Below are 17,708 nucleotides of genomic sequence, written 5' to 3'. Positions count from 1 at the left end.
TCCAGTAGCTATAAATACCCTTCATTAGCTATAAATACCCTTCAGTAGCTATAAATACCCTCCAGTAGCTATAAATACCTTCCAGTAGCTATAAATACACTCCACCAGCTATAAATACCCTTCAGTAGCTATTAATACCCTCCAGTAGCTATAAATACCCTTCAGTAGCTATTAATACCTTCCAGTAGCTATAAATACCCTCCACCAGCTATAAATACTCTCCAGTACCTGTAAATACCCTCCAGTACCTATAAATACCCTTCAGTAGCTATAAATACCCTTCAGTAGCTATAAATACCCTGCAGTAGCTATAAATACCCTCCAATAGCTAAAAATACCCTTCAGTAGCTATAAATACCTTCCAGTAGCTATAAATACCATTCACCAGCTATAAATACTCTCCAGTACCTTTAAATACCCTCCAGTAGCTATTAATACCCTCCAGTAGCTATAAATACCCTCCGCCAGCTATAAATACTCTCCAGTACCTATAAATACCATCCAGTAGCTATAAATACCCTTCAGTAGCTATAAATACCCTTCAGTAGCTATACATACCCTTTGCCAGCTATTAATACCCTCAACCAGCTATAAATACCCTCCAGTAGCTATAAATACCTTCCAGTAGCTATAAATACCCTTCAGTAGCTATAAATACCTTCCAGTAGCTATAAATACCTTCCAGTAGCTATCAATACCCTTCACCAGCTATAAATACTCTCCAGTACTTATAAATACCCTCCAGTAGCTATTAATACCCTCCAGTAGCTATAAATACCCTCCGCCAGCTATAAATACTCTCCAGTACCTATAAATATCCTCCAGTAGCTATAAATACCCTTCAGTAGCTATAAATACCCTTCAGTAGCTATAAATACCCTCCAGTAGCTATAAATACCTTCCAGTACCTATAAATACCCTTCAGTAGCTATAAATACCCTCCAGTAGCTATAAATACCCTTCAGTAGCTATAAATACCCTCCAGTACATATAAATACCTTCCAGTAGCTATAGTAGGGCTAGTCAGGTCTTTTACCTGGTTGAGTAGAAGGAATGCTAATGTGAGAGCTAAACAAATAACTCCCAACGTAAGATGCAACAGCTGGCAAATACACTATGATATTGTGTAGGGTATGTTGACTTGTTATTTATGAAAATGATTTAAATAACTGTGCAGTGTATTGTAAAACATTTTTAGTTCACTGGTTACGAGTAACTTCAGTACCCTTCATGACATGCTTATACATACATAAAAAAATGAATGCATAGTGTGATTGCTGCCGCCGGTGAGCTTTCGCAATAATTGATTGCACTTGTATCTATTGCTAAGAGATGATGTGTTAATTTGCATGTACTGTCAAACCTGCCTTAGCATCCACCTGAATTAAGCGACTCCTCATATCATATGTGACTATATTTTTCACTGCCAGTTAAACCAAGATGAAGAGACCACCTGTCAATTAATGTGACAGGTTTGACTCTATATTAATATGTGAATATAGATGTTGTTCATAATGATCTGTCGATGATTGTTGTCAATAATGATATGATATACATGTAGCATTTTCTCGCTGAATTTTGTCAGTTTTAACTGCCCAAAGAACAAGTAAGCTTTAATGCCATTGTGTGGTGTTTATCGTCCATCCATTTCCATTTAAATAACCTCTCCTAATTAACCAAGAGACTCAGGGTCATGATATTGGGCTAGTAGCATGGTTGGATGAAGGGATACCAAATTTGTTCAAATGGATGGCCTTGACCTGCTTTCACGTTCACTGGGGTCAAATATGTTAAAACTCAACAGGTTCAGGGTCAAGATATTAGACCAGTAGCATGCTGGAATAAAGGGCTTCCAATTTTGTTGAAATGGATAACCTTGACCTACCTATAGGTCACAGGATCAAATTATGTTGTTGATTGTTTTTTCTGAATGGTAAACCGGGATGAAGTGCTACAAAATGAATAAAGTTAGACTTCTAATATATTTGAATAAAATGGTAACCAGCTCTAGATAAACTTTAAAGCTGCATTAGGTGAACAACACAAGCCCACTAGGCCTCTTATTAATTTGCAAATGGATTCAGTTGAGGATAGATGTTTTACAAATTATCATCTGCAGAAAAATCAATATGAATCCTATCTGTTATGGATTCTAGCATTTTTGAAGAAAACCTGTCCATAAAGATAAATAGCAGAAAGTTTTTTACCCAGAAAAGCGTGAGTTGATTGCATTACAGTAGAATACATTTTTGTATGTTTGTTGCCTCATTATGTTTGGAGCCATTCTGTACTGCTGTATCATTGTTTGCCAGTGAGATTGTAAAATACTGATGTAAGTCTTGTCTTGTCCAAGGAATCAATTAGCTTGTTGTGCCAATTCAATTTAGATTTTTGATCAGAAAAAACTAAATGGAAAACTGGCAGCCATCTTTGATTTTGAGAATTAAAATTTGTTATCACAATTTTGGAAAAGTACTGGAGTGATATTCCTCGAAACTTCATGTTTATGTTCCCCTTAGTCCCTAGTTGTGCCAATTGAATTAAGATTTTTGATCAGAAAAACAAAAAGGCCGACAGGTTGCCAACTTGGATTTTGAGTATTGAAATTGAAATTTGTTATCCCTATTTCTTGAAAAGTACTGAAGGTTTTTCCTAAGTGTGCCTTTTTATATAGAATTTTGATCAGAAAAACAAAATGGCTAAAAGGTGACCATCTTGGATTTTGAGAATCGAAGTTTGTTATCACTAGTTCTTGTTCTATTTCACGTGTAGGTTGAACTTGTTCATGTTATCAAATTATTAAGAAGAAAAGAAGTAAAATGTAGAGAGAAGATCAGTCTCACATAGAACTAAAAAAATCATTTGATGGTGGGCGCCAAGATCCCTCTGGGATCTCTTGTTGAAGTAACTGTACCATACAAAAATGTCTTAGGAGATGGTTTACAAAGGCTTTGCTTCTAAAGCAGTAAAATTTACCCTGTATTGAAATGAAAAAAGGCATTTGCTATTATATTGCAATTAAATTATTCCAATTTGAAAAAAAGGTATTAATACAGCCTTTCATTATGTCTTATCAGATTAATCCAGTGTAATGTACAGGGAGAATGTTAACCACTAGCAGGAAAACAATCTATAAATAAACATTTTAAATTGGGGGATGTTTCACCTGACAGTTATAGCAGCTATCGTATTACCTTGTAAAAGCTAGATTACGTTTTTCGTTTCTCTCTTATTATTTATTTACACAGTCTTTTGTAAGAAAGGAAGGCAAGGATTGAGGCACTCAAGGGTCCCTTCATTTATTTATAATAAAACTTTATCTTTTATGATTTAGTCCCTAGTAAGCACATGTGAGGAAGGATGGAGAAAAGAAAGACCAGGATTGAGAAGCCCTAAGATCCCTCCTTTTATTATTAGTCCTTTACCGTTGAACCAGGGTGACTACAGGTTTCCTTTATGTCCATTTTGTGTAGTTGTCATTTGAGGAGCACTAGGATTCCACCTGTTGTTTACAATAAAGTTTTCTTTCAAATGATATTTTTCAGCACATTATGTAAGGAATGGTGTAAGAAAGAAAGGCAAGGTATAGGATCCTATGCCCTCATCTTCGCTAGCCAAGGCTTCTGATTACGTTACACTCCACAAACCCTTGGCAGATATAGTCGTCAGTTCTGGCCCTCTGGCGGAGATTCAAAATTACCTTTATGCATGATATTTTTGACAAGTCAAAAAGAGTGTTTCCAATGTACTTCATCAGTGAGGTTTACAAACACACATGGAGGCTTGTGTCATTTTGATGAGATATGTCATCAAAAACTTCTATCAATTGATCAAACACTCTGAATGTTTCCCATGAATGTTTCCCAAAAGATTGTATATTGTACGTCTCTGTATTTAGGTAAAATGCCATGACATAGTCAATAAGGTACTTCTGTACTGGGTGCCTGCAATTTTAATTAACTGTGAAACCAAGCCTGAATGTAAAACGTGATTTGATTAGATGCCCTGGGATTCCAGGGCGCAACGTTTTAAACATGACTATATCTGCCATGGGTTCGTGGAGTGTAACATAATCAGAAGCCTTGGCTAGCGCAGATGAGGAGCCCTAGGATCCCTCCTTTAATTTATAATAAATCTTTTTCTCTCCAATAAAGGAAAGCAAGGACCGAGACGCCCTAGAATCACTCTTTCACTTTATAATAAAAAAATTGTTCTCTCCTATAAAAGAAGGCCATGACCATGATGCCCTATGATCCCGCCTTTAATTTATGATAAATCTTTTTCTCTCCAATATAAGGAAGGCCAGGACCGAGATACCCTAGAACCACTCCTTTAATTTATAATAAATCTTTTTCTCTCCAATATAAGGAAGGCCACGACCGAGATACCCTAGAACCACTCCTTTAATTTATAATAAATCTTTTTCTCTCCAATATAAGGAAGGCCACGACCGAGATGCCCTAGAACCACTCCTTTAATTTATGATAAATCTTTTTCTCTCCAATATAAGGAAGGCCAGGACCGAGATGCCCTAGAACCACTCCTTTAGTTTATGATTAATCTTTTTCTCTCCAATGTAAGGAAGGCCAGGACCGAGACGCCCTATGGACCCGCCTTTAATTTATAATAAATCTTTTTCTCTCCAATATAAGGAAGGCCACGACCGAGATACCCTAGAACCACTCCTTTAATTTATAATAAATCGTTTTCTCTCCAATATAAGGAAGGCCACGACCGAGATGCCCTAGAAACACTCCTTTAATTTATAATGAAATCGTTTTCTCTCCAATATAAGGAAGGCCAGGACCAAGATGCCCTAGGATCCCCCTTTGATTTACAGTAATGAACAATTTATTTTCTTGTACACATAAGCATCAAACACATAAAATTAGGAGTGTCTTGCACAACAAAAATGGCTGTATTAGTTATATCTTATGTTTATCTGTATATGACAGCACAAGTACCAGATAAACATCGACGGTACAGTGGCTGCCTACAGATTACCCTATCTGCTCGCTGGAGGCTCTATGGTACTGAAGCATGAATCTCAATATTATGAACACTTTTACCGTGACCTGGAACCATGGCAACATTATGTGCCCTTCAAGCTGGACCTCAGTGACCTTGAAAAGCGCATTGAATGGGCAAAAAAGAATGATGAAGAGGTATGGAAAATTGTAAAAAAAATTATAATACAATTTTGTATTGATATATGTAATTAAAAAAAAAGACTTAATATAACTTTTGAAACATTTTCACTAGCCAGCTTTATTCCTAAATTCACATTTAACATCATTTGTTTTTTTGTGAAGCTGGCCAATTGGGACTGATGTTTTACCAAGTGAATGGAAATCGATCTCTTTAGAAACACAGTCATCTTCGAAAATACGGGAGTAAAAACATTTCAGAAACATTGAGTTATTATGTATGACCCAATTTGCTTCATTGAATGAATTTGTAATAACAAATTCTTTTAATTAATAAGCAGTTTTTATCTTTCCCAGAAAATTGTACGCAAAGTTGACTTTTCTTTATCGGATTATTATGATTTAATTTCTTTCAAAATAAAACTCTGACAAGCTTCAGTACCCTACTGTGTGAATATAACCTTATATAGCCTTCAAAACCACTGGGCAGCAGTGGTCACAGCATCCAAACCCACTGGGCAGAAGTGGTCACAGCATCCAAACCCACTGGGCAGAAGTGGTCACAGCATCCAAAACCACTGGGCAGTAGTGGTCACAGCATCCCAAACCACTGGGCAGCAGTGGTCACAGCATCCAAAACCACTGGGCAGAAGTGGTCACAGCATCCAAACCCACTGGGCAGAAGTGGTCACAGCATCCAAAACCACTGGGCAGTAGTGGTCACAGCATCCAAAACCACTGGGCAGCAGTGGTCACAGCATCCAAAACCACTGGGCAGAAGTGGTCACAGCATCCAAACCCACTGGGCAGAAGTGGTCACAGCATCCAAAACCACTGGGCAGTAGTGGTCACAGCATCCAAAACCACTGGGCAGAAGTCGGGGCTGTGATAGCACAGTGGTCACAGCATCCAAAACCACTGGGCAGAAGTCGGGGCTGTGATAGCACAGTGGTCACAGCATCCAAAACCACTGGGCAGTAGTCGGGGCTGTGATAGCACAGTGGTCACACATTCCAAAACCACTGGTCAGAAGTCGGGGCTGTGATAGCACAGTGGTCACACATTCCAAAACCACTGGACAGAAGTCGGGCCTGTGATAGCACAGTGGTCACAGCATCCAAAACCACTGGGCAGTAGTGGTCACAGCATCCAAAACCACTGGGCAGACGTGGTCACAGCATCCAAAACCACTGGGCAGTAGTGGTCACAGCATCCAAAACCACTGGGCAGAAGTCGGGGCTGTGACAGCACAGCGGTCACAGCATCCAAAACCACTGGGCAGAAGTCGGGGCTGTGATAGCACAGTGGTCACAGCATCCAAAACCACTGGGCAGAAGTCGGGGCTGTGATAGCACAGTGGTCACAGCATCCAAAACCACTGGGCAGTAGTCGGGGCTGTGATAGCACAGTGGTCACACATTCCAAAACCACTGGTCAGAAGTCGGGGCTGTGATAGCACAGTGGTCACACATTCCAAAACCACTGGACAGAAGTCGGGCCTGTGATAGCACAGTGGTCACAGCATCCAAAACCACTGGGCAGACATGGGGGCTGTGATAGCATAGTGGTCACACATTCCAAAACCACTGGGCAGAAGTCGGGGCTGTGATAGCATAGCGGTCACAGCATCCAAAACCACTGGGCAGAAGTCGGGGCTGTGATAACACAGTGGTCACAGCATCCAAAACCACTGGGCAGAAGTCGGGGCTGTGATAGCACAGTGGTCACACATTCCAAAACCACTGGACAGAAGTCGGGCCTGTGATAGCACAGTGGTCACAGCATCCAAAACCACTGGGCAGTAGTCGGGGCTGTGATAGCACAGTGGTCACACATTCCAAAACCACTGGTCAGAAGTCGGGGCTGTGATAGCACAGTGGTCACACATTCCAAAACCACTGGGCAGACGTGGGGGCTGTGATAGCACAGTGGTCACTGCATCTAACACTAACTGGGCAGAAGTGGTCACAGCATCCAAAACCACTGGGCAGTAGTCGGGGCTGTGATAGCACAGTGGTCACAGCATCCAAAACCACTGGACAGAAGTCGGGGCTGTGATAGCACAGTGGTCACAGCATTGGACTAAATCACCAAGATCACAGGTGGCTCCTTAATGTAGGTGGTTTGTGTTTCTCAGGAAGCTTGAGTTCACAGTCCTGCTGTGGTTATATCCTTATCCTTGCAAGCCAATTCACCCCAGTTGATCTGGATATACATTCTGTACATTGTTTATTTAAGTAGCCACCAGCTACTATAAAGATATATCCTGCCTCAAAATGACCATCTCTATTCACAGAGCAAAAAGCCCAGGTGGGCTTGTTACCTACACTGATGATATAAAATTACTGTATATCCCTTTGATTTTAAAGTGTTATTTGTATGTAATTTAACAGCATAAATAAAAACTAAATGAGATGATGATGTTATAAAGTAAATGTTTGCTAACATAATGAAGATACCTTGTACATTTATTTGAATTAAGTATGATCGTATTATCATCTGAAATCTATGTACTCTTTGTTATCATTGAATGCATGCTTTTAATACTGATTACCATATGTCGCCATCAGTGTGCTCTAAAATAGCAATAAGTACAGTAAACATGTCTAGGTAGATAAATTGGCACACCTGCTGCAAGAGAAGGATTAAAATTTTATATACACTACAGCTTACGTGGACTTTGCGGTTTCCACGCGTCCGTCACGGACGTGGGCAGCGCGGACCCCACTCGCCCACCGGATATGGCATTCCGCGACGTTCCGTCATATATCGTGGACATCGGCTGACTTATACGGTATCCACTCACCATCACGGTATGTGACGATCCGCGATTAGTGGTGGGCATGGTTCAACTCGAGACACCGTGTTCCACGACGATCCACGATACGTGGTGGACATGCATTTCATTTTAAAGCCCGTGGTCCATGTCGATCCGCGATATACAGTGGGTACAAGTTGTTCGCTGTTCATTTCTGATCTACACGAGTTATATCCCTTCGTCTTTCGGTAGCGGTAGTGGTATCGGTATCGTTTATCAGAATTATGCATGGTTCCATGTTGGCGGTGTAGATAAGCCTTTATGATTCGGATGAAATTGAAGAACATTTCAAGCTTTATTTAAAGCTTAAACCCTTGGTCCATCAATAGCGTTATTATGGCCATATTATAAACATTAAAAAACAATCGCAATATATTAAGCACCGTTAATATTTAATGTAATTTAACATAAGCTGTTTCATCCATCCAGCATTCTCCATTGACGTATTCACATTTTTAAAAAATATTCATTTATTTTAGAAATATTGCATTCATTACACGACATTGATTTGGGAAAATAGAAAATACCACGGCATTTGAATCCTTATTCCGTTATCTTTTAAACATCGGTGTTATCATGTTATCAGACTCCGACCATATTAAAATATGTGGAATATCGAATGTTGTGACAACAAGTTGTATATCTATTCTAAAGTGTACACACAAAAGAGCTGTAAATAACTGCCTATCTGGGTATCTTGTATACATGTAATATCGTTAATGTGGTATATAAACGGAAAACACAAAAATGAATTAAACATTACATTATTGCATCAAAAGCAGAATGGATTCAGAATGTAATTAAAACATTACTACGGCCCTTTCTGCAATATAATTTACATGTACAATGTGTATATACATTCCCTAAATGTACCGATTTATGATAACCATTTAATGTGTTTATATTTATCATGTATATTCAGTGCTTTGCATTCAGGTCCAATTATGGTTTCTGTTTCTATCACCAGTGTGATTTCAATGATGCAACACTTTTTATGCGGTGTTTTGCATAAACATGGCAGTCATAACCGCTGATTTTCCCGTCAGCTCGTCACACGCAGATGATTCTATTTTAGCTGTCTGTTAATCAAACGGGGTATCTGACGGCATCCGTGAGTTTCAATGGTTAGTGAGAATGATTGACAAGACACTAAATCTTGTTACACTCCAGTGATCTCTGACTCTGTCAATAAAACACTAGAAAGGCGTCCGTTAATTCCATTGGTTGGTGAGAATGATCGACAAGTCAGCGTACGTGCACATGTTTTGTCGTCAGCTGTAATAGCAGACGTAAAACCCGTTAAATAAATATTGAGAAACATTATCAAAAACTACATCGATACATACCGTCAAAACTGATTATCTACCGGTTCTAATAGCCTATATAGGGATATATTCCGCACAGTGACCTCACGTGTGAGGTTCGCCCAGAGACCGTATGGCGATCTAGTACCTGGGGCAAGCTTAACCCCGCTTATAAACACAGGTTTCTGTTTTTTAGCGTGAATAATGGTAGTTGACAATAACTGAAGTTGTTTTGTATTTATTTCAATCCATTTTGTGTAAATAGTTCAGATTTTAGCAGAATTGTTAGGACAGGGTTGAATTAGGCCTACAAAATCCAAATGATTATCTGATATTGATATGCTAGTGTAGTCGATCTAGAGTATAACATATTACAAAAAACAACATCAAAATATATTTTTCATGTAGACATTGTATATAAACATGATACGGGATGGACAGGGGGACGTGCGCGAATATATCGATCCATAATTTGAGTCATTGCATTAATAGTCTATTAAAAGTTTATTCTAGAGATGCTAATATTTTAGGCAACGATGTTGCACGATTTGTGATATTCTGTTCCGACTCATCCACTCATCGGTTTTGGGTTACATTTCATTTGTTGGAGAGCTCGAGCTAAATTATTGGAGATAGGAAAGTCTCAATGCACCTTCGATATCAGAGACGGGAATCGGTTGATCTGTGGAATAAACAATAAAAAAGTCCTGTCCTAGGACTGGTCATGATAATGTTATATGAATATCTACACGTTGAAACACGAACTGAGATACATCCGAGTCCGTTTTATAACCGACGAGTGGCCAACACCACAAAGACCAGAGACCGGCAAGCCGCGGTCACAGAGGCGTGTTAAGATAATAGCCCGGTAAATACCACATCTTAATTAACAGGTGTATCTCTAAACTCTAACATGTTGAATTTACCTGTAGGGCAGTTTGATAATGATTATATAAAAGGACTCCCAATGCCAAGAAGTGGATCCTTAACTGTAGGTAAATTTAATTATTTATTCCTTTGGCGTTTCTACCAATCTGATTTTACAACATATACAAAGACATATACATTAGCAATACAAGATCGTGATATCACAGGTTCAACGGGATCAGACCGCTATTTAGGAAATATATATAAACAAATGTAAACACGTGCCTGCAATTAATGCGAATAAGACAACGATAATGCAAATGTAACATTTGGTATAATGTTCTATCATAACGGGCCGTATACAACATCTCACAATTATATAATGTTCTGTTTTAACGGACCGTATATAACATGTAACCTCCCACTAAATGTGTATTATAACGGGCCGTAAATCATATGTAACATTTTAGCAATATTCTATTATAACGGGCCGTATAAAACATGTGACATCTCACTAAATGTCTATTGAAACGGACCATATATAACAATGAACATTTATATAACGCTCTATTATAACGGGCCGTATACAACATGTCACAATTATATAATGTTCTGTTTTAACGGACCATATATAACATGTAACATTTATATAACGTTCTATTTAGTGTTATAACGGCACGTATATAACATGTCACAATTATATAATGTTCTTTGTTAACGGGCTGTATATGACATGTAACTTCTTACTAATTTTTCTTTTATAATGGACCGCATATGGCATATGGCATTTGAATAATGTTCTATTTTAACGGGCGATATATAACATGTAACTTCTTACTAATTTTCTATTATACGGGCCGTATACAACATGTCACAATTATATTATGTTCTGTTTTAACGGGCCGTATATAACATACATATTCTTACTAATTTTCTTTCATAATGGGCCATATATGACATATGACACTTGAATAATGTTCTATTTTAACGGGCCATATATAGCAAGTAACTTCTTACTAATTTTCTATTATAACGGGCCATATACAACATGTCACAATTATATTATGTTCTGTTTTAACAGCCTGTATATAACATGTAACATTTGAACAATATTCTATTATAACGGGCCGTATACAATATGTACACATCTCACTAAATTTCTAATATAACGGGCCGTAAACAACATGTAACATTTCACTAATTTTCTATTATAACGGGCCGTATATAACATGTCACAATATATAATGTTCTGTTTTAACGGGTCGTATATAACATGTGATGCTGATGTAACCTCTTACTAATTTTCTATTATATCGGGCAGTATACAGCATGTAACATTTGAATAATGTTCTATCATAACGGGCCGTATACAACATGTAACATCTCACTAATTTTCTATTAAAACGGGCCCTATATAACATGTCACAATTATATAATGTTCTATTTTAACGGGCCGTTTCTAACATGAAACTTCTTACTACGAACCTCACCTTACGACCACCTCAAAATTACGGACACTTTTTTTCAGTCCCGATTTTTTTTCTATATATCTTTGTATTGGTCGCTTCACTATTACGACCACCTTGGACAGTCCCAACGAATACTAATTAACGCTTATTACCCCCACAATTACGACAAGTTGGTCGTGTCTAAAAAATTACCTGGTGTGTAGCGAACCGTGAACAGCTTACGGTAATGCGTGTCAAACTGGCCATTGACGTGTGTATACGTAATTATCGATCTTTTGTTTACTGACCAGTGTATCGACAGGTGAGTAGAATGGCTATTAATCTCTTTGAAATCTTCGCACTGACAGGAAGGTAAAATAAACATCCAGTCTTTCATTGTTCGTAACAAGCCAACATGTGCCGGGTTTTAGTTTGTAGTCTTTTGTTTACTGTTACGGGTGATCGCCCTTCCTTGGTAGCGCTGTGACGGATTAAATACACAAGTGATCAGATTATCTATCTTGCCTTGAAAATTGTAATAACCGTACATTTGCTTATTAATTATGGTATTCAAATAATTGATTTGTGGCTGTTGGTCGTTTTAAGACTCGATTACTTAAAAGCGAGTAAAATAAACCAAGTAACGTTTGATTTTTTTTCTGGTCAAGCGCAAGTTTTTTTCAGCGATCTCGATGTTTTTGTATCAATGCCGAATAGGGTCTGTAGATAGGTGTTATTATAATTTGAAAAAAACTTGTTTGGTTTCAAATATTTCGCTAGAATTATACTACATGTATTCTTTCTAACTTCATTTCTTTTTTCGCTCATGATGGCCACATCACGTAAACGTAACGACTTATCACTAAAAAAGAAAATTGAACTGATTCAATGTAGCAATGGTCGTAGCCAACGACAACTTGCTGAACAGTTTGGGGTCGGCAAAACACAGGTCAGAGCATCTTGAAAAGAAGGACAGAAATTTTAGAAGGTTATGAAGAAAATAAAGGAAATGATAGACAAAAACAATTGTCTTTGTTTTTATTTAAAGTTAAGACTATGGCATGTATTTAGCCAAATCTATACAACTTGCACCTGAGTTCAGTCAATTAAGAGTTACGGTTCCTGATGGTCTAGCTCAAATTGGTCCACCTCGGCACTTTGACCCGGACCCCCAGGTGTTCTTAATAGTGAGGTTTCACTGTAATTTTCTTTTATAACGGGCCGTATACAACATCTCACTGAATGTCTATTATAACGGGCCATATATAACATGTAACATTTATGTAATGTTCTATTTTTCTGCTTGAACGGACCGTTTATAACATGCTAATTTGCTATTGTAACGGGCCGTATACAACCATGTTACATCTTAATGATTTTCTATTGTAACGTGTCGCATATAACATTTAACTTCTTACTAATTTTCTATTATACTGGTGTAATGGGCCGTATACAACATGTAACATTTGAATAATGTTCTATTTCAACGGGCCTATATAACATGTAACTTACTACTTTTCTTTTATTACGGGCCGTATACAACATATATAACGTGTAACGACTTACATCACCCTGTTCATAGCCTTTATTACGAGGACACGGGTTTCGTTGCATACCAATAACGATTTCGATTACAACACTTCTAATAACATAAGTTTAAAATGGAGTTAAATAATATCAAGAAAAATATCAGTGATAGTTCGCCATGTTGATAAGGGTTATCGGATAGTAGTAAATGGTCTGATGTGATTTTGTTTCGCATTTTCAATCATTTACAACAGTAAAATATCTACGTTGTTGTACTATAGCTGTCTTCTGCAAATTTGGTTTATGAAAATGGTATGCAAAATTATTAATAAGGAATGAAATGAGGTGAATTCAAAGTTCGTGTAAAATAAAGGTAAAGATCATGTAATGTCGGAGAATACAGATAAGATACAGGTAATTTTGGAGAACTTTGGAGAACACAGGTAAAATCCAGGTAAGGTATAGGTGAAGACTATAATGACTGTCACAACATACCTACCCGTAACTTATTTGTAAGAAGTGGGAGAAAGGAGACCCCCCCCCCCCCCCCCCCCCCCCCCCCCCCCCCCCCCCCCCGCCGCGGTAATCCAGACGATTTTTTTCTTACCTTGTGGGTCAGTCACCCGTGTCGACAGATTCACAGTTCTAGCTCGTTTGTCACACCAAGTCGTCATAGCAACCGCTGCGAGGCCTTAGCCTCAGGCATTTACCCGTTCAACTCAGTTTTTGTAACGGTATTTTGTTTTCCGATACAGCGAATTACTTAATGATTATAGACTGGTCTTGCTTTTGTTTCAAACTTAAAGCAGATGATAACTATGATATCAACAATTTTTATTCCGTAGTTAGTACGTGAGAACCCATAAACCAACATACATAATGTATGTAACCAAAATATGATTATTATTGATCAGGTCATAAGTAATATACGGAAAGAATATCTGTAATATAGTTCACACTTAATGAAATTTAGATCTCTATATTTTTTAAATAGAAGGTGCTTCACACAGACACGGGCTCGTAGAGATGACGCATTAAAAGAATTTATCATATAACACAGTATCAACTGATATAAGCACATCGTTTACTTTGCTTTTTAACTTCTGTAACATAAAATACATTAATACAACGGTGTACGCGCAAATTACATAAAAGATATTTACGAGTGTTAATCTGAGATTATTAGATTATTTACAATTAAAATTATTATGTTATATACGGCCCGTTACTAAAGGAAATTAGTGAGATGTTACATGTTGTATACGGCTCGTTATAATAGAGCATTATTGAAATATTACATGTTATATACGGCCCGTTACTAAAGAAAATTAATGAGATGTTACATGTTGTATACGGCCCGTTATAATAGAGCATTATTCAAATACAGAGGAGCCCACTTATTTGCATATCGGTTATTTGAATATCCCGCTTATTTGCATAAAATTCTCAGGTCCCGCGGGATTTTTTTCTTCTTTATCTTTGTATTTCAATCCCGTGTATTTGCATCGACTAAAACACCGACTCCCGCTTATATGCATATAAAAATTCCAAAAAAATCGAAATTTTTTAATTGATTTTAGGGTATTTTTGTGATTTTCCCGTAATAAAAGTTTTATGAAATGTGTTTTAACTTACATTATTGATTCGACACGATGTACAACGTTATCTTATCATAGGTTCACACTTCGTCATTACAGGTTACGTTCGATGCATCGATATCGACATTGTTATTATTTAGACTATATCAGTAGCAATGTGCAGAAGAATTACTGAATAAAATATCTATATGCCTCATCTTTTGATGAGATTTGTTTATTTATTATAGCATCGATCCAAACCTGTGTTCTGTGCACTTGAACACTCGCTGAGGCAGGTTGCGATCGCCATGATTGTTTACTAGGCGCGTTGCATTGTGGGGGCATATGTGTAATGAACGACAACTCTTTCTGTGTGTGAGCCATTTTCCAAAACAAACCCAAACGACAATACACATGTCACGGTCATTTAAGACAGTCTATTGCTTCAGCAGTTCATCATCTATGATTAAACAACTAATATACTCATAGCAGGAACACAACGCATCTCGAGACGATAATGAATGTTAATTGAAACGATGACATTGTACATCGTAGTGCCAACCCACGCGTGTATGACCGATATCGGACCCAGAGACTCGGAGTGACAAGTAGTAAACGATGAAGTGTATGCAAATATTTGTACATTTACAAAGAATAACAACCCATGTATTTCGTATTTACTCTTATGTTTTAAATAATGTATTTTTTTTAAATATATTTTTAATGCAAATAACGTAAATAATCATATAGCGCCCATTTTGAGTACCTACCTGACGATCTACATAGTGTATAAGAGGGGCCAAAACCAAACTCCGCCTATACGAATACTCCGGTTATTTGCATATTTTGTCATGGAAAAGGGCTATGCAAATAAGCGGGTTGCTCTGTATTACATTACCAGTGAAACGGAAGGGAAGTAACTCTTATATATCGTGAGGACATCCTGCCTTCGGCCGTGATTAGAAGACGCGGTAAAGTAAGCATAACTTCAAAACATAAGCTAGCCACGCTATCTAGCGTTCCACGACGGATCGCGCTGTTCCGTGGACATACACGGCATCCGGCGGGCCACGATATCCAGTGTTCCTCGACGGGCCGCGCTGTTGCGTGGACACCCACGGTATCTGATGATCCATCACGAATCGCGGAATCACGTGGACACTTTGCCCACGCATGTCCACTAGTGGACATTGCGTGGGCAGTCCACCGTGGGCGCGTGGAAACCGCAAAGTCCACGTAAGCTGTAGTGTAAAGAAGACAACTATAGAAAATGACAGAATTTTAGATTTTATTTTGAATGAAAATCTTATTTCTCTTTTCAGGCACAGAAGATATCATTGAAGGCGAGACAGTTTGTGAGGGAAAACATCATGCCACGAGATATATTTTGTTATCATGTTAAAGTTTTTCAGGTAGGTATGTCTGTAGTCATTGTGATTTAATATGCTGATCACATATGGGTTAAAGATTGATTGAGACACAAGAGCTGATGCATTTATACAGCACCCATGTTTCTCTGAATTGCTGCTGATGGATGGGTGGATTATACCATATTTATGTTGTAGTTAGCCCAGATATCAAGTAAACTTCAACTCAAAGTACAAGTGGGCTTATGGCTTGACAATGGAATAGCATTTATTTTGCAACAGACAGAGGTTGGGCAAATTGTTCGATAGATACTTTAACTAAATTAGCCCTTGGGCATTATTGAGGAGAAATGCAGGGGCCAGGCTGGGACTGAAATCAAGGATCTCTGAACTCTTCAGCTAGATGATTAGTATGATGCAGGTCTTTTGTGCCTCTTGTTGGACTTGAGCAGACCTTAGATCTATGGATCATATTTGATGTTTGTTTATGTCTTCTCTTTAGGAGTATGCCAAGAGACAGACAGACCCCCCAAAGGAGGCTGACAGTAGCTGGGAAATAGTAGATCAACCAGCTTCAGCCTGTAACTGTAAGAGAACAAAACATGGAAAGGTGAGTCCATTGAGCTCATTCTTGTTTTAAATTGTGGCACTTTACTTCCTTAACTTTACTAGTCAAAGATAAGATGATACAGAGCCAGAACTTTCACTAGGTCAGTTTTATTGAAATTCTGTCCCATGTGACATTTAAGATGACCACCATCTCAAAAAGCAGATGCGTAGCCAGCATAGACTCCCATAATCCCGTACATCCACATCATTCCACGTTTTTATTTTTGTTGTTGTTTTTTTAGCTCACCTGCCCGAAGGGCAAATGAGCTTATGCCGTGGTGCGGCGTCCGTCGTCCGTCCGGCGTCAACTTTTTCATTTAAACAACTTCTTCTCAATAACCAAGAGGCGCAAGGACTTGATATTGGGCCTGTAGCATGCTGGGGTGAAGGGCTACCAAGTTTATTCAAATGAATGACCTTGACCTTCATTCAAGGTCACAGGGGTCAAATAGGCTATAATCTTCAAACGACTTCTTCTCAATAACCAAGAGGCCCAGGAACTTGATATCGGGACTGTAGCATGCTTGGGTGAAGGGCTACCAAGTTAGTTCAAAGAAATCACCTTGACCTTCATTCAAGGTCACATGGGTCAAATGGGCTATAATCTTCAAACGACTTCTTCTCAATAACCAAGAGGCCCAGGGACTTGATATTGGGCCTGTAGCATGCTTGGCTAAAGGGCTACCAAGTTTGTTCAAATAAATGACCTTGACCTTCATTCAAGGTCACATGGGTCAAATAGGCTATAATCTTCAAACGACTTCTTCTCAATAACCAAGAAGCCCAGGGATGTGATATTGGGCCTGTAGTATGCTGGCGTGAAGTGCTACCAAGTTTGTTCAAAGAAATCACCTTGACCTTCATTCAAGGTCACAGGGGTCAAATAGGCTATAATCTTCAAACGACTTCTTCTCAATAACCAAGAGGCCCAGGGACTTGATATTGGGCCTGTAGCATGCTTGGGTAAAGGGCTACCAAGTTTGTTCAAATAAATGACCTTGACCTTCATTCAAGGTCACATGGGTCAAATAGGTTATAATCTTC

The 17,708-nt window shown here is 38.4% G+C and overlaps 1 protein-coding gene across 1 annotated transcript in view; it reads left to right on the top strand.

The window, feature by feature from the left end:
• LOC117337892 (protein O-glucosyltransferase 2-like) overlaps positions 1-17,708 on the top strand; it is a 62,432-nt gene that overhangs the window by 42,046 nt on the left and 2,678 nt on the right. The window contains exons 7-9 of the mRNA XM_033899035.1: positions 4,956-5,165; positions 16,011-16,100; positions 16,558-16,665. Coding sequence (XP_033754926.1) covers positions 4,956-5,165; positions 16,011-16,100; positions 16,558-16,665 — 408 coding nt within the window. The remainder of the gene's footprint in view (positions 1-4,955; positions 5,166-16,010; positions 16,101-16,557; positions 16,666-17,708) is intronic.

Source organism: Pecten maximus, chromosome 11 (genome assembly GCF_902652985.1).
Source record: "Pecten maximus chromosome 11, xPecMax1.1, whole genome shotgun sequence".
Classification (NCBI taxonomy): Eukaryota; Metazoa; Mollusca; class Bivalvia; order Pectinida; family Pectinidae; genus Pecten; species Pecten maximus.
The sequence above is the reverse complement of the archived record's forward strand: the minus strand, read 5'-3'. Positions and strand labels throughout refer to the sequence as shown.